Source organism: Pongo abelii, chromosome 6 (assembly GCF_028885655.2).
Source record: "Pongo abelii isolate AG06213 chromosome 6, NHGRI_mPonAbe1-v2.0_pri, whole genome shotgun sequence".
In the NCBI taxonomy this organism is placed as follows: Eukaryota; Metazoa; Chordata; class Mammalia; order Primates; family Hominidae; genus Pongo; species Pongo abelii.
This window is the reverse complement of record NC_071991.2, coordinates 40,976,657-40,998,513: the sequence shown is the minus strand read 5'-3', so window position 1 is coordinate 40,998,513 and position 21,857 is coordinate 40,976,657. Positions and strand designations below refer to the sequence as shown.

The following is a 21,857-nucleotide window of genomic DNA, read 5'->3' as shown; positions in this document are numbered from 1 at the left end:
CAGAGCTGCTAGGCAGATGTGGTTGACTTGAGGTGTCACCTGCTAGTGCCTGGGGTGAAGGCTGCATGGAGCCCAACCTTGCTCCTGGCCTTCCTGTGCTCAGGCCTCTCCCCTTTTCTCCAGGGCTTCCTGGTGCCTCTCCCATGAAGAGGGAACTTCCCCTCCACTCCCATGGAAGACCCAGGTTTGGGCTGTTGCCAGCTTTGAGGCCCCCTGTGGGCTTGCCTGTCCCCACTCAAGAGGCAGGGCTCAAAGTGCCACCCGGGGGTTGCAAGGACAGCAGATGACCACCTGCCCTCTGCAGGAAGCTGTCCGGGAAGCTGTGTCCTGGCTGTGGTCCTTGCTTCCAATGGGGAGAGCCGGGTCACTTGGCTTCTTCTAACTGGCCCCAAGCACGCCAATTCTAGAGCATGGTTACTAAGTGGCTCTGAAGCTTCAGGGTCACCACAGGCTTGTCCTGACTGCAAACTCATGGAGTGGTTGCAGCCCTGGCTCAGTGTCCTGATGACTAGGGGTGGGTAACTAGGCTCCTGCCCCTGGTGACACAGGTATGGAGTGGGGGAGGGTGGGTGGCTGCACCCCTGGTTCTGGAGTCCCCACAGCTGATGGTGGGGTGCACCTGGCATGCACGGCTGCACTGGACTCCAGGCTGTGGGGGGAGGTGCCTTTATTGCCGAAGCCCACCCCTCACTTGGCCTTGCCCTGGGCAGCCACAGCCTCCATGGCCTTCCGCACCGTTTCCTCATCACCCAGGAACTGCATGGGCTTGGTGGGCTTCAGCTCCTTGTTCAGCTCATACACAATGGGGATCCCCGTGGGCAGGTTCAGCTCCATGATCGCCTGGTCTGACATCCCTATGCCGGAAGGAATAGGTGTTCTTAGCCCCTCTGTCCCCAGCCTGTTCACACAGCAGACACTATGTGACCTTTATGGGCCACAGAGCCAGTTCCCCTGGCACCAATTCCTTGCCAGCCCTGAGAACGAGGCCACAGAAATGTTGCCGAAGGTCAAGGCGTAACTGAGTTAGACCAAGCAGCCTACAGAAATAGCCCAGTGGTGAAACAAATGGGGACTTCAGCCCCACCCAAGTGGCTATGATCTGTGGTGGTACTGTCCATAGTTCCCTCAGCCCAGTGTGACTCCAGCCAGACTGAAGTTGAGGGTCAGGAAGGACACCCGCCCTTTGGTTTCTTTTTTTTCTTTTTTTTCTTTTCTTTTCTTTTTTTTTTTTTTTTTTTTTGAGATGGAGTTTTGCTCCTCTTGCCCAGGCTAGAGTGCAATGCCACGATCTTGGCTCACTGCAACCTCCACCTCCTGGGTTGAAGCGATTCTCCTGCCTCAGCCTCCCAAGTAGCTGGGATTACAGGTGAGCGCCACCACACCCGGCTAATTTTGTATTTTTAGTAGAGACGGGTTTCACCATGTTGGTCAGGCTGGTCTCAAACTCCTGACCTCAGGTGATCCGCCTGCCTCAGCCTCCCAAAGTGCTGAGATTACAAGTGTGAGCCACCATGCCCAGCGCCCTTTGGTTTCTAAAGTGCTCTAAATTCTAGACATCCTGAACAGAGGAGCAAATGCGGAATGGAGCTGGAGGAGGGACAGGGAGGCCGAGCGTGGTCGAAACCTGACCCTGCCTGCCTCCTGCAGCCCCTGAGCTGGGAATAGCAGCTCGACCTTTGATATTCGCCCCACTCCACCCCCCCGCTCCGTGCAGGAGGGTGTAAGAAAATGTTCTCTGGGGAGTCAGGGGCTCCCCTGAAATCCCTCATATTCACCACCAAAAGTGTGTCCCCTTTCCCCAAACCAGGCTGTGGGAGGGTCATGGGGCTGCATGAAGTCTCCGGAAGCGGGAGGAGGCAGGTGGTCCTTCCCTCTGCCTGGCCCCAGTGCCAGGTGCCAGGTGTCTGTGTTTGGAGTGGGCAGGCTTGGGGCTGGCTGGGTCTCCGGGGCCTGCTGGTCTGGGTGCTCTGGCCAGCCGCCCATCGGCCCTAGGAGCAGGAGGTCTGGGGCACACCCTTCTAGCCTTTCCAGGACTCAACAAGCTTTGAGGTCATTCAGATGCTAATTTAGACTGCCCTGGTGTCAGAATACTAAGGTGGGAGGTGGAGTGGAGGTGCCAGTCACTCTGGGCAAGGCCTCACTGCGCCCATGCATCCCAGGCCCATTTGTCAGCCCTTGCTCTTCAGTGGGAGCCCAGCTACAAGCCCAGAGTCTGGCCACTCCATAGTCCTGCACCCCTCTTTTGATTGGTCTTTCCTTTGCCCAGGGAGGGGCTTCAGAGGGATAGGTGGTGAAGCTCATGCAGGGATACTGAGGACCTGATGGGGGAGGGCCCTGCAAGGGGTCCAAGCCTACATCAAGAGGCATTCAGTACCAGGGGGAGCTCCCCACCATCCCGGAAAAGGGAGAGGCCCAGAGATGGAGATGGCTTGTCCAGGGCCCCACAGTAAGCTGGGATTTGGAGCCAGATGCTCTAAGCCCAGCCCTTCTGTTTCCTAGCTGGGTGTCCCTGGGCAGATGCCACCTTTGGAGCCTGCCCCGCCTCGGGACACAGCGAGCTTCGAGTGCAGTCATCCCCTGTGGAGTGTGTCCCAGTTACACAGAAATGGGGAAAATTTCACAAAACTAAAAAATGGCTTCTCAGCCCTCCTTTTTCAGTGAATGACGTGGAGCCCCACGCCTAGAAAGCAGCCTGGTCCATGGGCAAGAGCCTTTGCTGAGATGAGAAGCCAGCTGGAGCTGCTGCCCACCCACCCTGCCCAGGCTCCTAAAGGCGGCCTCACCTTCCAGGTGCTTGACAATGCCCCGCAGGCTGTTCCCGTGGGCTGCAATGAGCACTCGCTTGCCAGCCTTGATCTGGGGAACAATCTCCTCGTTCCAGAAGGGCAGGGCCCGGGCAATGGTGTCCTTGAGGCTCTCGCAGGTGGGCAGTTCCCCGGGCTTCAGGCCTGCGTACCGACGCTCCTGGGGGACACAGGCACGCTGCTTTCCCTCCCAAGCCAGTGGGCCCCCACCTGACTCCCCACCCTGCAGCTTCCCAGCGGAGGCAGCCCACCTTGCTAATGGAGTTGTAGTAGGGGTGCTTCTCGTCCATCGGGGGCGGCGGGATGTCGAAGGAGCGCCTCCAGATCTTCACCTGCTCCTCCCCGTGCTTGGCGGCCGTTTCCGCCTTGTTGAGGCCTGTGAGGCCCCCATAATGCCGCTCATTGAGGCGCCAGGTGCGCACCACAGGCAGCCACATCTGGTCCGTGCCGTCCAGGATGGCCCAGAGGGTGCGGATGGCCCGCTTCAGCACCGACGTGTAGCAGATGTCAAACTCCATCTTGGCGTCCTTGATGGCCTTGGCTCCCCGCTTGGCCTCCTCGGTCCCCTTTTCACTCAGCTCTGCATCGAACCAGCCACAGAAACGGTTCTCCTGGTTCCATGTGCTCTCGCCGTGCCGGACCATCACGAGGCGGTGAGTGGCCATGGTGGCAGCAGGGACCACAGAGGACTCTGGACGGGGATGGCTGCTTCCCAACACTCCCAGCTTTATAATAGTGTCTTCCCAGCCCCCACCCCAGCCAACTGCCAATCAGCATTCCAGGCGGTGGCAGGTGACCAGTAGCTGAGCTGCTGGGGGCCAGGGGAGTGTGCAGGCCAAGAAGCTGTGCTTAAAATAGCCCCACGCATCCACCAGCTCCTGGCCTGGGTTCAGGTGGCATGTCCATAACCAGCTGGCACCCAGAGCCCAGACTGAGTGGGGCTGCTGGTCAGGTATGGGCATGAAGGGCAGACAAGTCTGGGCCAGGGGAGATGGGGGTAGCAGGGACAGAGGGGCTCTCCAGGGCAAGGCTCAGTGGCCTCGTCAGCCATTCTCTACTCAGACAGAGGCACAAACAAAATCCCAACCCCTTTATCCTGTGATTGGCAGCCAGGCTAGGAAGGGGCCCTCAGCAGGCAGAGGAGGAGAGCCAGAGGAGCTGGTGCAGGCCACAGCTTTGCGGAGAGGAGTCTGGCCTTGTGGAAAGTACCAGGCAGCAGCAGCAGAATGGGCAAGGGCTGGGGCTGAGCCGGGTTTCCTGGACAAAGGGGGAAAGGGCCCCTGTCTTTCCTCTGGGGTCCCTTTGTCAAGGCCTCATCCATACATGCCACATGCTCCCACCCTATCTGCCCTCACCCAAGCCACGCTCACCCTCCTAGCTGAAACCACCTTGAAAAGGAGAAATCCAAGGGGGTTTGGGGGTAGGACTGAGGACTGTCAGAAGTCTTGATTGTTAGGTAAATGCTCCGCTTAGCAGGAACCCACAACGTAGGCTGAAGGGTGGCATGGAGTTGAGTCCAGGACCAAGACTTCTGCATTCAGGTTGGGGGGATGAGGGCCACCAGGGCAGGGAAGAGACGATGAGCAATAAAGTAACAGTTGGGGCCCTAATGAAGGGGCTGTGGCCAGACCCTTGGGCATGGGCCCCACCCAGGGCCTCCCACCTCCTCCCACCCCAGTGACCACACTGTGACCTGCAACACTTCTGATAACAGGAGAGCGTAGGTGAGAGGCCAGCAGAGGGACACCACTCTGAGACTTGGATCTGAGTGTACAAGAAACCCTCGACAGGCCTCCCTCCATCCCTGCTGGCCCACCTGGGGAGGGGCTCCTGGCTTGGGGCCTGTGAAGCTGAGGCTCTGTACCCAAAGGTTGGCACACAAGTCCCAGTGGGCAAAGTCCTGTCGGCTGCCGGGACCCCCAAGGCTGGCAGGTGGAACCCATCCCTCCTAGCAGTGCCATGCGCAGGTCTCACTGTTCCACACTGATCCTGATTGAAGCCACGTCTCCTCATCTGCTTTTGTCCCTTTGACCAAAAGAGTTGACTCACTAGCCCAACTAAACATGACTGAGGACCAGGCTCTGGCAGTCCTACAGGGGTCAGACATGAAGCCCATATTTCAGTGGAGGAGGGATCGTACCAGCAGCTAAACATGCCTACCGTAGATAGCACCAGATGCTAGGAAGGGAGGACCATAATGTACTGGGAGAGATGGGAAAGGAGAGGCCAGGGACAGCCCTGAGGTGACATGTGAGTGGAAAGAGCGGAGTGCAAAGGCCTCAGCTATGATGAGTCCTACAGGGAGAGCAATTCAGGTAGAGGGGTTGGCAAAGACCCAAGCCCTACAGAAAGCAAACAAGCTGGGGCAGCGACCATCAGGGGCACTTGGCAGAGAGGTGGGCTTTGTGTCCCAACACAGTGGGAATCACTGGAGACTTTGAAGCATGGTCATAGTTTCAAGTCACTTGCAGCTGTGTAGGAGTGGAAGTAGAAGCTGAGTACCCTGCAGATCTCAGCAGCTTTGATGAGAACAAGGCCGCTTAGCCAGGGCTGGATGCAGAAGCAGTGGCAAGGATCCCCCAGACCTGGGAGACCTCACTGCCAACCAAGCAGGAGGTGTCAAAAAGGAAAGGGGAGCCCAGAGAAGAGCTGGACTTCGGGGAAGCAAGCCCCTGCTTCTGACCCTTGGCTCCAGCTTGACTCTCCTTTGATTCATTTGACAAGTAGTTGCTGGCCTCTGCAGTGTGCCAGAGCTTTCTTGGAGGGGTACAGGGGTAGGAAAACCAAAAGCCACCCTCGGGGCCTCCATCCAGGAAGGCATGGCATGGTGGGCCGCGAGGAAGGCTGCTGAGTCAACAAGGTGGTCCCAGGAAGGTGGAGGGAGCATCTTCCCATGTCTCTCCCGCTGACAGCCACCAATCCTGGACAGATGCAGGAGCAGCTGTCAGTAGGCAGATGAGAAAAGGAGATCAGATTCAAAGTTCCGCAGAGAAGTGGTGAGGTAACCAGTATTGCCTAGCCTGGACACACAGGCGGCTTGAAACCTCAAGTGCACCAACAGAAAGAGCTCCAGGAAGAATCAGAGGAGTGGGACGTGAAGCCCCTCGAGGTCAGTGAGTTGGGGGAATCCCTCCAATTTTTCCTTTATTCTCTACCCCAGCTCCTGGGCAGTAACATGGAGGTGGCAGTGGTGGCACAGTGATGGTAGTGTGAGTTGGGTAGGCACCTGAAATCTGAGAGGGTAACGCTACCCTCTGCCTAGTGGAGCCATGGCCCCAAAAGCATGGGGCAACCGCCTTCTGCGGCTCCTTTCTGCCCCTGTGCTGGGCCCTGGATGCAGTTTCAGGGAGTATGCAGCAGGGTAGGGAAAGAGCCCCATATTTGTGGCTGGAGGTCTTGGAAGGGATGTCGCAGGGAGCTGTTGTGTTTCAGGAAGAGTACAGAGAAGGGAGAGATGAAGTGAGTGATCCAATAAAGTGATATGTGAACTCATCGGCTTGCTGCCAAGCTGCGCACAGGGCTGACCCTAGATGCACATCGCAGGTCCCAGACTGACCGGTGTAGACACAGGACTAATGTGACTAGTAGTGCAAACACTTTAAACAGTCAACATTCTGCTTAGGATTTAAACAAGGTCCAGAGTCTCAACATAATATTTAAAATATCCAGGATATAACCCAAAATAACCAAGAGTATGAAAACCAGGAAAATCTCAACATGGGAGAAAAGATGATGATCAATACATGCCCATCCTGAGATGATTCGACTATTGGAATGATCAGATACAGACTTTAAAGCAGCTATTTATAACCAGCCTTCAGAAAGGGTTGGTGAATATTCTTAAACAGAATGGAAATGACAAAGGATGGAGTCCATAAATTTGATGATAGTTTGGAAAAAGATATAAACTTACAAGCCATGAAGCTCAGTGAACCACACAACTGGATAAATTAACAACAAAAGTCCAAGCTTAGACACATCATAAAGAAACTTCTGAAAACTAAAGACTAAGAAAAATAAAATCAGCCAGAGAAAAATGATACATTTCATTCAGGTGAACAATTCTTTGAAAGGCTGGATCTTCACCAGAAACTACAAAGGCCAGAAAGAAGTGGAACATTTTTAGTTTTGAAATAATTGTCACCCAAGAATTCTATATCCAGTAAAAATTTCTATTTTACTGGAATAAAAGAATGAAGTGAAATAAAGACATTCTCAAATGAAGGCAAGCTCAGGAAATTCATAACCAAAGAATCTGCTTTAAAAAAATGTTAAACCAAGTTCTTCAGACAGAGGAGATTACTGGGGGAAATTCAAAACTTTGGGAATGCAGGAAGAACATCATAAATGGCAAAAGTCCACATAAATATGAAACTATTCTTTACTTCTTTAAGAGTTATGTGATGGCTGAATTAAAAGTCATGATACTGTCTGATGGAGGCTTCAATGTATATAGATTTAAGACAACTAGAACATGAGGGGAGGAGGGTGAAGGGACCTAGATGGTAGTGAGGTTTCTACATGCTACTTGAAATGGCAAAACATTAATTCTAAATTGACTGTAAGAGCATGTGTATTTGGCCGGGCAGGGTGGCTCACGCCTGTAATCCCAGCATTTTGGGAGGCCAAGGTGGGTGGATCACCTAAAGTCAGGAGTTTGGGACTAGCCTGACCAACATGGCAAAACCCCGTCTCCATTAAAAAATACAAAATTAGCCAGGTGTGATGGTGCATGCCTGTAATCCCAGCTACTCGGGAGGTTGAGGCAGGAGAATCGTTTGAAATCGGGAGGCAGAGGTTGCAGTGAGCCAGATTGTGCCATTGCACTCCAACCTGGGCGACAAGAGTGACCATCTCCAGGAAAAAAAAAAAAAAAAAAAAGTATGTGTATTAGAACCCCTAGAACAACCACTATGTGTGTGTGTGTTGGGGGGGGAGTGTGTGTGTATAGGGAGAAGGAGAGATAGGAGGGAAGGAAAAAAGGAAAGAAGAAACAGCAATGGAAAACAGGGAACAAACAGAAAACAACATAATGGTAGATCTAAAGCCAAACACTTCAACAGTTGCATTAAACATAAATGCCCTCATCACGCCAATTAGACATATTATCAGTCTGGATTATAAAAACCTAATTCTATGCTGTCTTTAACTAAGTAACTCACATTAAATATAACAGGATACAAGTAGGTTAAAGTAAAAGGTAACAACTCATTCTCTGAGGGCAGTATTACCCTGATACCAAACCCAGACAAACAACCTAAGAAAACTACAGACCAACCTCTTATGAGTACATATGCAAAAATTGAGAGTCCAGGGAAAAATCCTTCACACTATGGTTAATTGATTTTTGACAAGGGTGCCAAAATAATTCAATGAGTAAAGAATAATATCTTTAACAAATGGTGCTGGGACAACTGGATTTCCACATGCAAAACAATGAATCCCCACTTTACACTCATATAAAAATTAACTCAAGGCCGGGCACTGTGGCTCACACCTGTAATCCCAGCACTTTGGAAGGCCGAGGCAGGCGGATCACGAGGTCAGGAGATTGAGACCATCCTGGCTAACATGGTGAAACTCTGTCTCTACTAAAAATATAAAAAATTAGCCAGGCGTGATGGTGGGTGCCTGTAGTCCCAGCTACTCGGGAGGCTGAAGCAAGAGAATGGTGTGAACCCGGGAGGCGGAGCTTGCAGTGAGCCGAGATGGCACCACTGCACTCCAGCCTGGGCAACAGAGCGAGACTCCGTCTCAAAAAAAAAAAAAAAAAAAAATTAGCTGGGCTTGGTGGCTTGTGCCTGTAGTCCTAGCTACTTGGGAGGCTGAGGCAGGAGGATTGCTTGAGCACAGGAGTTTGAGACTGCAGTGAGCTATGATCATACTACTGCACTCCAGCCTGGGTGATAGAGCAAGACCCTGTTTCTGGGGAAAACAAAGAAACAAACAAACTATAAAAGAAAGCAAAGAAAATCTTTGTGATTTGGGGTCAGAGACAGGACTCCAAAAATATAAGAAAAAAACTGAAAACTGGATAAATTGATAAACTGGACTTCACAAAAATTAAATACATTTACTATGGAAAAAAGCAGTGCTAAAAGAAGAAAGATAGTCTACACACTGGGAAAAAATATTTACCAATCACCATAGTGGCACATAAAGAACTCTCAAGATTCAACAGTAACAGATGGGCATGGTGGCTCATGCCTGTAATCCCAGCACTTTGGGTTTTGCCATGTTGGCCAGGCTGGTCTCGAACTCCTAACCTCAGGTGATCCGCCCACCTTGGCCTCCCAAAGTGCGGGATTACAGGTGTGAGCCACCGTGCCTGGCCAACAATTCCATTTTTAAAAATGAGACTTGAACAGCCACTTCACCAGTGAGGACATAGAAGCCAGTGAACAGATGTTCAACGTTATCAGGCATTAGGGAAATGAAAATAAAACCACAGTGAGCTACTGTTATGTACCTACTACTAGAAAAGCTAAAGTTAACAAATACTCAAACTATCAAGTGCTGACAGGGATACAGAGCAACTGCCTACTGTGGTGTTTAACTTACAGGGGTGCTCACAACGCTGGTGGACTGCAAAATGACAGACACACTTGGGACAACAACTTGGCTCTTATGAAATAAACATACTTACCAAATGACCCAGTAATCCTGTGCCTATTTCCCCAAGAGAAGTGAAGACCCATGTGTTACACAAAAACCTGTACATGCATGTCTGTAGCAGTACGATTCATAATCTCCAAACCCTGGAAACAACCCAGACTTTTTTTCTTTTTAGGCAGACTCTTGCTCTGTCGCCCAGGCTGGAGTGCAGTGGCACAATCTCAGCTCACTGCAACCTTGGCATCCCAGGTTCAAGCAATTCTTATGCCTCAGCCTCGCATGTAGCTGGGAATACAGGTACGAGCCAACATGCCCAGCAGATTTTTGTATTTTTTGTAGAGACGGGGTTTCGCCATGGTGGCCAGGCTGGTTTCAAACTCCTGGCCCCAAGTGATCCACCCGCCTCAGCCTCCCAAAGTGCTAGGATTACAGGCATGAGCCACGGCATCCGGCCACAACCCAGACATTCAACACCTGAATGGATAAACTGTAGAACACCCATGGCATGGAATAAAGTACAAACTCAACATACTCAGCAACCTGCAGGAACGTCAAAGGTATTAGGCTGCGGGGAGACGCCAGTCCACAGGTTAAATATAGTTTGGTTCCATTTACATGACATTCTAGAGAAAGCAAAACTATAGGGATGTAGCACCGCTAAGTGGGTGGGGGTGGAGAAGCACATGACCACAATAGGACAGCATGGGAAGTGTTCTGGGGATGGGCCTGGTGTACCCTACGTGTGCAAAAACTGCACCCCAAAAGAATCAACTTTACTGCATGTTCATTTTCAAAATATTTTTTAATGTGATGAGTGGTCTGGGAAATCCTCGCCTAACAAAGTGACTTTTGATTCAAGGCCTGAAGAAGGGGAGGGCCCACTCCAGGTGGATGACATGGCCAGGGCAAAGCCTGAGGCCAGAGCGCGCCTGGGGATATGAGGGACGTGGAGGGCACCCATGTCCAGCCCACCTCAGTGCTTCTGCCTCAGTGTGAAGGGGAGGGAGTTGGCCACAAGGGGGCCTGGGTGCATCAAATAGGAAGCCGGTGAGTCAAGCAGCTTGGGGCCAGTGGGGCTGGAGAGATGGGGCTATGTGTGGACTTAGGGTTTGGAACCGTTAAAGGGCTCTGCGACGGGAATGGCAGGATATGACCTGTTTTTGAGACATTGTGCTGAGAACAGGCCTTAAAGGCAGAAGCACAGAGCCTGGCTTGGGGCACTGCAGTACTGAAGCCCCATAGTTGAAAATTATCTTCCTCCTAACTCCTACCCAGGCCCTCTCTCTCTCCAGATGCCTACAGCACACCAAACAGTAGGCTCCTTGCTGGCAAGAACCACAGCCTCCAGCTCACGGCTCTCAAACGCAGCGCAGGTATGCATGGTTCTCTTCTGGGCATTCTGGGCAGGGTGCCCTGCAGGAGCCACAGTAACTGCAGTGCAACTGATGGGACACTGCACATCAGGGACCACTTGCCATTCATGACTGCAGGCCCTGCCACAGCTCCACGAAGTGGGCCTCGCTCACATCCCATCCAGGGCAGGAACGTGAGCCATGGGGAGGCTAAGAGCAGACCCAGGGTCACACAGCGATGAGGCTGGCACCAAAGGCTCCCACCTCACCACACCCTGCAGCACACCAGCAGGGGCTCAACTGATCCTTCAGGCACAACTGACCTCCGGCAGAGCCAGGCCCTGGCGGGGAGGGGTGAAGGTGGGGGTCGGGGGGCAGCATATCTGCCTGGAGACATTCAGTGGCCAGGTTGGGGGCAGCCCGATTTCCTGAGTGGAAGTGGGGGACACAGGCCGGCTCAGGCGTTTCTCTGCTCTGGAGGAAGGTACTCGAGGCCCAGGTGTCTGAAGATGTCTTCCTCTGAAGCCGCATGGAAAAATGTCTTCTGCAACGGAAGCAGGACTTCCGTGACCTAGGAGTCATGCCACTGCTGCTTCCCTGCAGGAAGACTGAGGGCGGGGAAGAGCCCAGCGCCAAGGTGGGGTGTGCTCTTGAGGGCCAGGAACTGCGTGTGGAGACCCAGATTCGGGTCCTATGGGTTTCAGGCTGGAGGGGTCCGGGGCCATTTCAGATTGCAGGTCAGGGAGAGGACTATGGGTGCTGTTTGCTGTCCCCAGTCCCCAACAATGTACCTGCTCCGGGTCAAACAGCCCATGGCTGTTCAGCCACAGGCCCTTCTCCTTCCGGCTGAAGCGGCGCAGCTCCCGCTGGAAAAGCTGTAGGGAAGGGATTGTCCTCAGCAGGGCTGGCCCAGCCCCACCCCCAGGAGGCCCAGCGGCACACTGCCTACCTTGGAGCCAGTCCAACCGAGCAGGGCGAAATGGAACTGGCTGATGGGTGCGACTACCAAGTCCACCCTCACGGCCTTCCAGGATGGGCAGGGCCTCGTGGATCCCCCCACGGCAGCCCCTGGAGGTTGTGGTAGGCGGAAAATGCAGAAACTTCTCTCAAAAGCGTCCATGTGGCTCTGTTGGGCCAGGCAGGTAGGGGACTCCCAGCTGCTGTGCTGGTGCTGGTGGTACAGGATGAGGCCCTGTGGGGAGAGGCGGGCGTGGCTGAGACCACCCCGTGGTGCGGAGAGAGCAGGAGGCGGTGGCATTGGCCAGCAGTGGCTCTTGGGGAGCAGGGAGGCCCTCACCTGGTCCTGCAGGCAGCGCATCACTCTGGGCAGCAGCCCTGCCTCCTGACCCTCCTTGGGGTGGCTGATGAGGAAGTCCACGTCATGGCCCTGCAACTTCCCCCTGAGGGGGTCAGTCTGACTCTGACTCAGGGACACGGCCTGCTCACTCCAGCCCCAGGCCACATCCCTTCCAATGAGTGGGCCCGCTTCAGGGTCCCCGACTCAGGTCCCTTCATTGGGGAGGGGTCTGAAGCCAAGCCAGAGGGGCACGTCGGGCCTTCTTACCTGCGGAAGCCGCCGGTCAGCGTGACGGTGGCCCCAGGCAGGACCTGCCCCACAGCTTCCTCCACCGCCTGCTGCAGGGCATCTACATCGGACCGCAGGACTGGGGTGCTCAGGTCCCGGTGGTGCTGGAGCCCTGGGGGCAGCACCGGCCCTCCTGACTCACCCAGCCTGGCCACCACACCGAGCCCCCATCCCTCACCAGCATGAGGTGGTCACCCTGGGGCCCCGTTGTTGCAGGACTGGGAGAGGCCTCCGAGGAACGTGAGGCTAGGGCAGGGAGCAGAATGAGATCCCAATCTAAGCATGACACTATTTTCTCTCCCCCTTTAAATATTAAACTTTTATTTTGAGACAGTTGTACATTCACTCGCAGTTAAAAGAAATAGCACAGGGAGATCCCATGTGCCTTTTACGCAGCTCCCCCAAAAGGTTAACCCCTTGCAAAACTATAATTTTGCAACCAAATATAAGGATACTGATGTTGATACAGTCATGCCACAGGCTATCTCTTTTGAGGCTTGTTTTTCCTTATGCATAAAGTGGGACCAAGAGGTGGTAAAAGGATGGAAGATGGCTTTGCCACGACGAACACCTCACTCTGGCCTACTTCTGTTTCCTCACCTATCAGACTCCCACACAAAGTTAAGGAGAGGTTTATTTATTTATTTATTTGAGATGGAGTCTCGCTCTTGTTGCCCAGGCTGGAGGGCAGTGGCGCAATCCGAGTTTACTGCAACCTCCGCCTCCCTGGTTCAAGTGATTTTCCTGCCTCAGCCTCCCAAGTAGCTGAGATTATGGGTGTCTGCCACCACACCCAGCTAATTTTTTATTTTTAGTAGAGACAGGGTTTCGCCACGTTGGCCAGGCTGGTCTTGAACTCCTAACCTCAGGTGATCCACCCGCCTCGGCCTCTCAAAGTGCTGGGACTACATAAAGATGTGAGTCATTACACCCAGCTAAGGAGAGGTTTAAATATGAGGAACAGCAGCACCTGGCACAGTGAGCTCTCAGTAAACGCTGCTAACCATTCCTGACTACTCTTGTCATGGGGAGAGGCGATCAAGAGGAACCAGCTCTGTGGGTCTCACTTCCTGTCAGCTGAACTGGGCAGTGGCCCGGGGGAAGATGTGCGAAGAGGCAGTGGAGCTGGCAGTGCCTGCTGGGCTGGGGGGATTGCTTCAGCAGAGCCCTCAACCCAAGGGAGGTCCCATATGGTGTGGCCAGAGTAGCCAGGCAGGCCATGCAGAGAGAACAGAGTATCTGCTCAACACCTGCCACTTGCCGGCTCTCACAGGGGAGCTTACGAATTCATTCCTTCCCACCTTTTTTTTTTTTTTTTTTTGAGATAGGGTCTTGCTCTGTCACTCAGGCTGGAGTGCAGTGGCTCAATCTCAGCTCACTGCAACTTCCACCTTGGCCTCAAGGCTTGACCTCTGGGGCTCAAGCGATCCTTGTACCTCAGCCTCATGAGTAGCTGGTACTACGGGCATCCACCATCACGCCTGGCTAACTCTTGTATTTCTTGTAGAGACGGGGTTTCACCCTGTTGCCCAGACTGGTCTTGAACGGCTGAGCTCAAGCGATCTACCCACCTTGACCTCCCAAAGTGCTGGGATTACAGGTGTGAGTCACCATGCCCAGTCTTCCTTCTCCATTTTACAGAAAATGTAACAGACTCAGAGAGGTTACTTCTTGGGCAATGGTCACCTACCTGGCAAATGGTAGACAGGACTCAAACCCAGGCCTAACAAACTCGAAAGCTGATGTTCTTTCCCTTGCTCGGTGCCAGGCACCACACTGGGCAGTGTGCCCAAGGCCCAGGCTGTCCCCGGTCACTGGTCAAAGTCTAACCAGTAGGTGGACACAAGCCCCTGGCATATCATGGAAATTGCTGTGGTCAGCATCGTCCACTGAGAAAGGGCTGTGATAGATGCTGACTGCACTGGGTGGAAACCCCAGGAAGCCCACCACACAAGGCTGCCGCCAAACCCTCTGCACCAGCCTGCTCCCTTCCCTCTAGGGAGTTGATGCTGAGGGATCCAGGGTGCAGTTTAGGGAAGCCCAGGGCCCAGCCTCTCTGGAGGGCTCACCCGCTTTCTGCTGTTGGGTTAGTTTCTGGGGCTGCTCTCGGAGGTCATCCAAGGTTCGTAGTCCTTCCCGGTACCACCGGTCAGCAGTCCTCACACCGACCCCGAAGATCTGGGTGAAGAGCTGTGGGGAAGGAGCATAGCCCAGTTGGGCAGAGCTCTCATGGCTGGACTCGGATGATCACCGGCTCCGGGACGGTGTGGCCCATGGAGTACCATGCACCAGACAGGCGCCGTCCCCACTCGCAACCTGCCGTAGACCACAGGGCAAGGATTCAAACCTAGAGCCTGACTACCCAGCCTGCCGTCTCGGGGAACAAACCCACGCACACCCCTCTCCTCTCCTCTATGAAAGGACTTACACAGCTCTAGCCTGTGATTCCAACATAATCAAAACAGTCACCCTAACACATCAGCATGAGGGGCTCCTAAGTCACTGGAAAAACCATGCCTCTCCCACCTAACAGAAGGTGGAACAAATTTCTGTGGTTCTCCTTAGCAAACAGCAAAAAACAATGACGAGTTAACAATCAAAAGGGTGGATTTAGGAGCAGAGCTGGCAGGGCTGGCTGGGGTGCTCACATATCTTCCCACAGAGGGTGGGCCCCAGCCCAAGCATGTCACCTGCTTCAGGTCAGCCCCTAGAGTCCCTCCCTAGGAATTCTGGATCTGAGACTGAGGGCAGGCCCACACAGTGGCAGAAGCTGTAGCCTGTGGCAGCCAAGCACCTTTTGTAGCCACATTTCCAACCGATGGAGGAAGCTGGTGCGTTGCAAGAGAGGGCGAAGCCATCGTGCAGAGGGGCAGAGGGGAGGAGGAGTGGCCTGGTGATACCCAGGTCGCTGAGCTCAGTTCTCCTGCAGACCGGCCACAGCCCTCCCCATCCTGGGCTCTGCTGGCCCTCCTTTCCTTGATTTTGTGAACCAACGGTGAGGGGTGGGTCACTGTCACTTGTAACACAAAGAATCCTGACTAAAAATGATGAGATTAACCCAATTATATTGTTAATAAACTTCTCATTACTAATGTAATTTTCTGCCAGCCTAGATGCCTTCAGGGCTGGGGCTGAGGCTGACAGTGAAAGCACTCACTAACCTCCCTCCACTTCAAGGGATTTCATCATCTTCAGGCCCCTCGCTCCCACACTCACCACGGTGGCCCCACTCATCTGGTCCCCTGTCCCTGCCAGTGCCCCTTGCCCCTTTCCCTGCATATTTGAGCCCATTTGCCCTGCACACATTGCTCAAGTCTCTCCTCTTCGAAGCCCTCCCTGTCAATCCTGACAACATTCTGCGTGACCTCCCAAGGCCCCATCCACCCAGGAAGCCACACTTCACTGACAGTTATCCATGTGGCCATCACTGTGACACCTCCAGCCACAAAGCCAGTTGGCAGAAGGGTGTCAAAGCAGGCACACCCGAGGCATCCAAAAGAGCTCAGACGGCATTTCCCTATCAGACCAGGAGTGAGCAGAAACAGAGGGAAGGTGGCCATGGAAACAGGCAGGCTGACAACACTGAGAAAATAACACATAAGGTCCTGCAGAAGGCGGGCAAGGGCAAGCCCAGGGCGCTCAGTGGCAGCACCCAAGGGTACATTTGGTTCAGAGTGCTCTGTTTAAGATGCCACAGCATGTAATCTACTTGAGAATATTCCATCAAAAACAGTCAAGGCAGAGCGAAGTGGCTCATGCCTATAATCCCAGCACTTTGGGGGCCAAGGCAGGAGAATCATTTGAGCATAGGGGTTTGAGACCAGCTTAGGCAACATTACCAAGACCCCATCTTTACGAGAAAGATTTGAAAATTAGCCTGGTGTGGTGGCGCATTCCTGTAGTCCCAGCTACTCCAGAGACTGAGGTGGGAGGATGGTTTGAGCCCAGGAAGTCAAGGCTGCTGTGAGCTGTGATCGCACCACTGTACTCTAGCCTGGGCAACAGAGCAAAACCCTGTCTCAAAAACAAAATAAAACAAAAACCCCCAAAAGCCAGATGGTGCTGAGTGATCTAGAAAATTCTGTCCTCAAAACAAGCTTCTTCCTTGCCTGTCTCCACTTGGCTGCCTTGTGCATATCAGGTGTCAGCTTAGCTGCCACTTCCTCAGCAAGACCTTCTCTGACCCCTGGGCTGGGTCAGCTGCCCCTGCTTGCCTCCCCGTGCATGGTGTGGACTGTGTTGTCATTCCCAGGGCAGGACATTCCTGGGGCAGGTCCGAGCCCCGCCCTGTGTACCTTCATGGTCTGGTACCTCTCTGAGTGCCGAACTCTCTCCACCTCCTCACACACTCCATGCTCCAGCAGCTCCTGGGGGAGGGAACAAAGCAGAACTCTAAGCCTGAGAGCGTGGGAAGAAAGAGAAGGGCAGGGAGTTAGGGTCAGGGCTGGGGGCCCAAGGACTGAGGCAGTCCCCTCCAACACCCTGCAGACACAACTTTGTGGGGTCAGGGTCCAGTAGGACTTGGAAATGGAGACTGTGCCCTGGGAGGTGACCAAAGTTGCTGCCACACAGCTAGGAGGCCAGGGCTCCAGCCTCAAAGCTCCTTCGGGCCTGGAGTTACAACAGCTGAGATGCCAGGTAACATGGATCATCTCTCAGTCAAATTAAGTCCCAAGATACATAAACAATTGCTTTTCAGAACATGTGAACTCAATACTACTTCATTTAAAAGCATCTTCTGTCACTATGTATTCTCGCAATGAAAGTGCACTAAAGGACAACTAAACACACTGGGGCACTGAAAAGAGATGCTCACACTCAGGGTGCTCTCTTTCATTCCACTGTGGAGGGGAGTTTGGGACTAATGACAATGACAACAGTGTCACCCCTAGCCCTGCCAGGCCCCTCGCAGCGCCATTCACTGGGTCCTCTAAGCCACCCAGGAGTAAATGGCTGGTGAGCACAGGAGAAATCTGAGCACAGAGGGTGGCTTGTTGAGGCCTTGGAGCAGTGTCAGCACCCACAACTGTCTGCCCCCACCCACCCCCACAGTACCCTCTGCTGTCTCACCAGGCCCCAAGGCCTCCCCACCCACCCACTCGCCCTGCTAGGATGGTAAGCACCTACCTGGACAACCCTAGAGGAGTGTTCTCCAAGGTGGGGAAGCCCCTGCAGCTGGCTCAGGGTTGTGACAGGGCTGGGAAGGGCCTTGAGCACCGAGGCTGCTCTGCAGAAGGTGAGGAGGCGGCCCTCACTGCCTTCAAAGCCCGCTGCCTCGGCCAGTGTCTCTAGAGCCTCCTGCAGGGAAGGGCCCTAGGTAAGGGGCAGGGTGGGCAGCTCCAATCCCCCAGCTACCACTCATCTGTACCCTTGTCCCCAACCCCCAGGGCTGGCCAAGGCTCATAGAAGCGGCTTACTGAGAGGCCAGTGTTGTGGTGCGTGAGGGGCGTGGGGCGCTGGCAGGCATAGGCAGGCATCCATGCTGGGCTCAGAGGCCCCTTCCTTGGCCCAGCCACCTGGGGATGGGCAATAAACAGGTCACTGTGAGGCTGCAGGGCTGGCAGGAGAGCCAGGCCGTACCCAGGCTTTGTTTCTCCTGAGGTGTCCAACTCGGGCCCTCTGGAACTCATGGGACAGAGGTGGGCAACAAAACACCAGCGGCATAGGGCTGAGGGAGGCACCGCCCTGCAAAACAGGCTGTGGATGGGGCTCCTCATGCCAGGGTAGCAGCAATCACATCTGCCAGCCCTGTGGGCACTTCTCCTGCTGCTGCACATGACGCATGTGCTCCATCACCCCAATCCTCACAACCAAGTGGGCTGGGGATGCTGAGGCCTCGGAGGCTAGGGGCTTGCCCCACAACCATGGCTCACAGGCTGGGCCAGGATTTGAACGCAGGCAACCTGGCCCCAAGCCCACACCTGTCAGAGGCCGGGAGCCTTATAGCATCCTGAGGACAGGCTCTTGCTAACCCATGGGTCATCCCGCTCGGAGTTGCTGTGTCATCTACTTGGTGAGGAAGAAAGGCCTGAAGAAGGTAAAAATAAGCAGACCCCAGAATTTGCACCAGTGGTGAGAACAGAAGCTGAGATGGCCTGGCCCCCTCAGCCCCTGCTGTCGTTCCTCTACTGGCTTATAGGGGACCCCTGGTGATCTGGGTAGAGTCTTCACTGCCCATCTCCTCTGAAGGACATTGAGGCATTGCTGCCATGTCACCTGTCCCAGCTGAGCAATGGCCTACACTGGGGCTTTCACTGTAGCCCCGACTCTAGTCTTCCACCCAGCTCACCTCCAGGCGGTGCCGGCACTCCACAGGTACAGGCTGCCCAGCTCCCAGGCTCTCTGTTAACCAGCTTATGTCCAGCAGAGCTGGGGGGGTGCAACCCGGGGGAGCAGCTGCCATCCTGCGCTCCTGCCAGCTGACGGCCTCCTCTGCTGAGGTCTCTTCCATCACAACATGTGTTGCTTCGGAGCTGGTGGAGGGAGTTGGGAGGGAAGGAGGAGGGTGAGGCCCAGAGCCTGTCCTGGTTGGCTCCAAGCCTTCATTCTTGCCGTCCCTTCTGCATGGTAAGTGACCATTCATCCTGCAAATGTCACCTCCTCCAGAAAGCCTTCCCAGCCCCTCCGCCTGGTAGATGAACACCTCTACCACTCAGCCCTCAGAACTGTAGTTCTCTGCCCAGGCTATGTTCACAAGCACAGCCCAGTCTGTGCTTTCTCCCTCCCTCTCCACCTCAAAGAAAGGAATTCCTTAGGGTCAGGACCAGGTGGTCTTCATCTAAGAGCAAGGGTTTCAGCAGAGATGCAGGAGCCTGTTTGGGTCTGAACCGCAGCTCTGCCTGCCACATACTTGTTTGGTTCTTGGGCAAGCCACGTGTCTATACTTTGATTTCCTCTACTGTAAAGAAGAGATAACATATCTACCCTGTGGGGTTGTTGTACAAAGATAGTGCCTTGTACACTCTAAGCTGCTATCATCCTCTCCTGAGTGGGTCTGGCGCACTACTGATCCCTGATAATGTTAAAAAATCAAACACAACTGTGGGGGAATATTAGCCCCAGGTTCGTTTGCTCTCTCAACCTCCAAACTAGGGGGCACCCCCAGCTCCCTTACTCTGGGTGTTGTCTCTGTAGCCGCCATTTTTTCTTCTCTTGCTTCCCTTCCTACAGGAGCGTCTCAGTCGTGTTATTTACTCAGGCCTGAGGACAAAGGAGCCTGCGGGCTTCGGGCCTCTTGAGAAGTCAGTCTCGCTCACAGGTGGGACACAGCCCAGGCAGAAGGGCTGTTAGCAAATACGACTGCTTTTTTTTTTTTTTTTTGAGACAGAGTCTCGCTCTGTCGCCCAGGCTGGAGTGCAGTGGCGCGATCTCGGCTCACTGCAAGCTCCGCCTCCCAGGTTCACGCCATTCTCCTGCCTCAGCCTCCCAAGTAGCTGGGACTACAGGTGCCCGCCACCACGCCCGGCTAATTTTTTGTATTTTTAGTAGAGACGGGGTTTCACCGTGTTAGCCAGGATGGTCTCCATCTCCTGACCTCTTGATCCGCCCGCCTCGGCCTCCCAAAGTGCTGGGATTACAGGCGTGAGCCACCGCGCCCGGCCTACTGCTTATTAATTACCCCTGACCTCTGGTTTTGATTCTCGCAGTGATCCTTTAAAACACGCCTCGCCCTAATTAATAGCACCCTTTACAGAAGAGGAGATGGAGGCTCAGGGAAAGGTCACAAGACAACGAAGTGCCACTGCAAACTTAAAATCGAAAACCACAAGTGCCACGGAAGACCTCGCCGCGCCGCGCCACGCCGCCCCGCACCTGCAGGCGTCAAGGACGCGGAAGCCTTTGGAGCGCGCCAGGCGTGTGAGGAAGGCCCGGCGGCTGCGACCCATGCGAGGCTCGACCAGGTAGATGGCGACTCCGGGGAAGCGCGTCGAGGGCGGCGTGGAGGAAACGGCATCGCCGCTAGGGGACTCGATCCGCCCTCGCCGCCGTTTGGGGAGCATTGCGACCACAGCCTCCAGCAGCGCGCAGCGAACGCAGAGGGAAACTCGGGGGGCGAGACGGAAGGAAGCCGCAGTGAGGCTGACGGAAGCGGGCGGGCGGCCGCGGGCTAGAAGAGGACGTGGCCCCGCCCTATGTAAATGAGGCCTCTCTGTGGGACTCGCTACTTGGGCCAGTCTGAGCGCTGGGGAGGGTCCGGGCTCCTACAGGATTGGGTGTCCCGGCCGCTCCGGAAGACCCGCCTCCATGCAAATAACAGCAGAGGACCCGCCTTTTATTTAAATTAATGTCTCGGAAAGCGCTGTTCGGCCCCATTGGCCTCCGGGAGGAGAGGCTGAGCTGGAGCGGGGCGGGGAGGGTGTTGGAGCGGGTGGAGGAGGGCGGGGTCAAGGGGGCGTCCTCGGCTTGTGAGGGTGGACTGGGACCTAGGCCCGGGCGGAGCGGGGTGGGCTGCGTCCTCGGCGCCGGGGCTGGGTCTAGGGTTGAGCCGGCGGCTCGGGGCGGACGCGTGCGGGCTCTGCCCGATCCCTCTGCGCTCGGGACTGTCACACGGAAACCAGCGGGCGCAGGACCGACACGTGGGTTTCCAATGCGCTGGTGGGGCAGTCGCTTCAAACACGCGGGAAGATTTTTCAGTCGAATGGCATTAGGACAACTGGCGGGCCATTTGGAAAAATAGAAGTTGGTGCCCTTCCTCATTCCTTTTTTTTTTTTTTTTTTTTAATTTATGAAGTATTTATTGATGATTCTTGGGTGTTTCTCGGAGAGGGGGATATGGCAGGGTCATAGGATAATAGTGGAGAGAAGGTCAGGAGATAAACACATGAACAAAGGTCTCTGGTTTTCCTAGGCAGAGGTCCCTGCGGCCTTCTGCAGTGTTTGTGCCCCTGGGTACTTGAGATTAGGGAGTGGTGATGACTCTTAAAGAGCATGCTGCCTTCAAGCATCTGTTTAACAAAGCACATCTTGCACCGCCCTTAATCCATTTAACCCTGAGTTGACACAGCACATGTTTCAGAGAGCATGGGGCTGGGGGAAAGGCCATAGATCAACAGCATCCCAAGGCAGAAGAATTTCTCCTAGTCAGAACAAAATGGAGTCTCCTATGCCCACCTCTTTCTACACAGACACAGCAACAATCTGATCTCTCCTTCCTTTCCCCACACTTCCCCCCTCTTCTTTTCAACAAAACCGCCATCGTCCTCATGGCCCGGTCCCGATGGTCGCTGTCTCTTCGGAGCTGTTGGGTACACCTCCCAGACAGGGCGGCCGGGCAGAGGCGCTCCTCGCTTCCCAGACGGGGCCGCCCGGGCAGAGGCGCTCCTCGCTTCCCAGACGGGGCCGCCCGGGCAGAGGCGCTCCTCGCTTCCCAGACGGGGCCGCCCGAGCAGAGGCGCTCCTCACCTCCTCCCAGACCGGGTGGCAGCCGGGCAGAGGTGCTCCTCACCTCCCAGACGGGGCGGCCGGGCAGAGGCGCTCCTCACTTCCCAGACGGGGCGGCCG

General features: G+C 54.7%; 2 protein-coding genes and 1 long non-coding RNA gene across 20 annotated transcripts; 1 reads left to right on the top strand and 2 right to left on the bottom strand.

Moving 5' to 3' along the window:
- Window positions 1-650: 650 nt before the first annotated feature.
- PGAM2 (phosphoglycerate mutase 2) lies at window positions 651-6,476 on the bottom strand. The gene is made up of 3 exons (XM_002818006.5): window positions 3,056-6,476; window positions 2,784-2,964; window positions 651-854 (listed from the first exon to the last, which is right to left on the bottom strand). Exons 1-3 carry the CDS (start codon window positions 3,467-3,469, stop codon window positions 688-690), a joined length of 762 nt encoding a protein of 253 aa, XP_002818052.1. The 5' UTR covers window positions 3,470-6,476; the 3' UTR covers window positions 651-687.
- LOC134761757 (uncharacterized) lies at window positions 5,717-7,237 on the top strand. The gene is made up of 2 exons (XR_010140840.1): window positions 5,717-5,913; window positions 6,474-7,237. It is a non-coding gene; the product is annotated as an uncharacterized LOC134761757 (long non-coding RNA).
- A 2,965-nt stretch (window positions 7,238-10,202) lies between these two features.
- On the bottom strand, window positions 10,203-20,615 carry POLM (DNA polymerase mu). 18 transcript variants are annotated; one of them, XM_063726007.1, is made up of 11 exons: window positions 20,169-20,615; window positions 18,646-18,829; window positions 17,774-17,872; window positions 17,484-17,669; window positions 16,652-16,723; window positions 14,426-14,546; window positions 12,336-12,468; window positions 12,069-12,171; window positions 11,721-11,963; window positions 11,563-11,646; window positions 10,203-11,315 (listed from the first exon to the last, which is right to left on the bottom strand). In XM_063726007.1, the coding sequence occupies exons 1-11, from the start codon at window positions 20,354-20,356 to the stop codon at window positions 11,229-11,231; spliced, it is 1,500 nt and encodes a 499-aa protein (XP_063582077.1). In that variant the 5' UTR covers window positions 20,357-20,615; the 3' UTR covers window positions 10,203-11,228. The 18 variants fall into 18 exon arrangements, with proteins under 18 accessions (XP_063582077.1, XP_063582078.1, XP_024105959.2 ...); XM_063726008.1 differs by having other exon boundaries at window positions 12,069-12,132; XM_024250191.3 differs by having other exon boundaries at window positions 17,484-17,654.
- Between the last annotated feature and the right edge of the window lie 1,242 nt (window positions 20,616-21,857).

Excerpts from the sequence above, each read along its gene's own strand:
- PGAM2 (XM_002818006.5), bottom strand. The coding sequence starts at position 3,469 with ATGGCCACTCACCGCCTCGTGATGGTCCGGCACGGCGAGAGCACATGG. Across the intron at positions 2,965-3,055 it reads ACTACAACTCCATTAGCAAG|GAGCGTCGGTACGCAGGCCT; the intron begins GTGGGCTGCCTC and ends TGTGTCCCCCAG. Across the intron at positions 855-2,783 it reads CATTGTCAAGCACCTGGAAG|GGATGTCAGACCAGGCGATC; the intron begins GTGAGGCCGCCT and ends CTTCCGGCATAG.
- POLM (XM_054559250.2), bottom strand. The coding sequence starts at position 20,356 with ATGCTCCCCAAACGGCGGCGAGGGCGGATCGAGTCCCCTAGCGGCGAT. Across the intron at positions 17,873-18,645 it reads AGTGCCGGCACCGCCTGGAG|GTGGCTGGGCCAAGGAAGGG; the intron begins GTGAGCTGGGTG and ends GCCCATCCCCAG. Across the intron at positions 16,724-17,483 it reads ACTCCTCTAGGGTTGTCCAG|GAGCTGCTGGAGCATGGAGT; the intron begins GTAGGTGCTTAC and ends TCCCTCCCCCAG.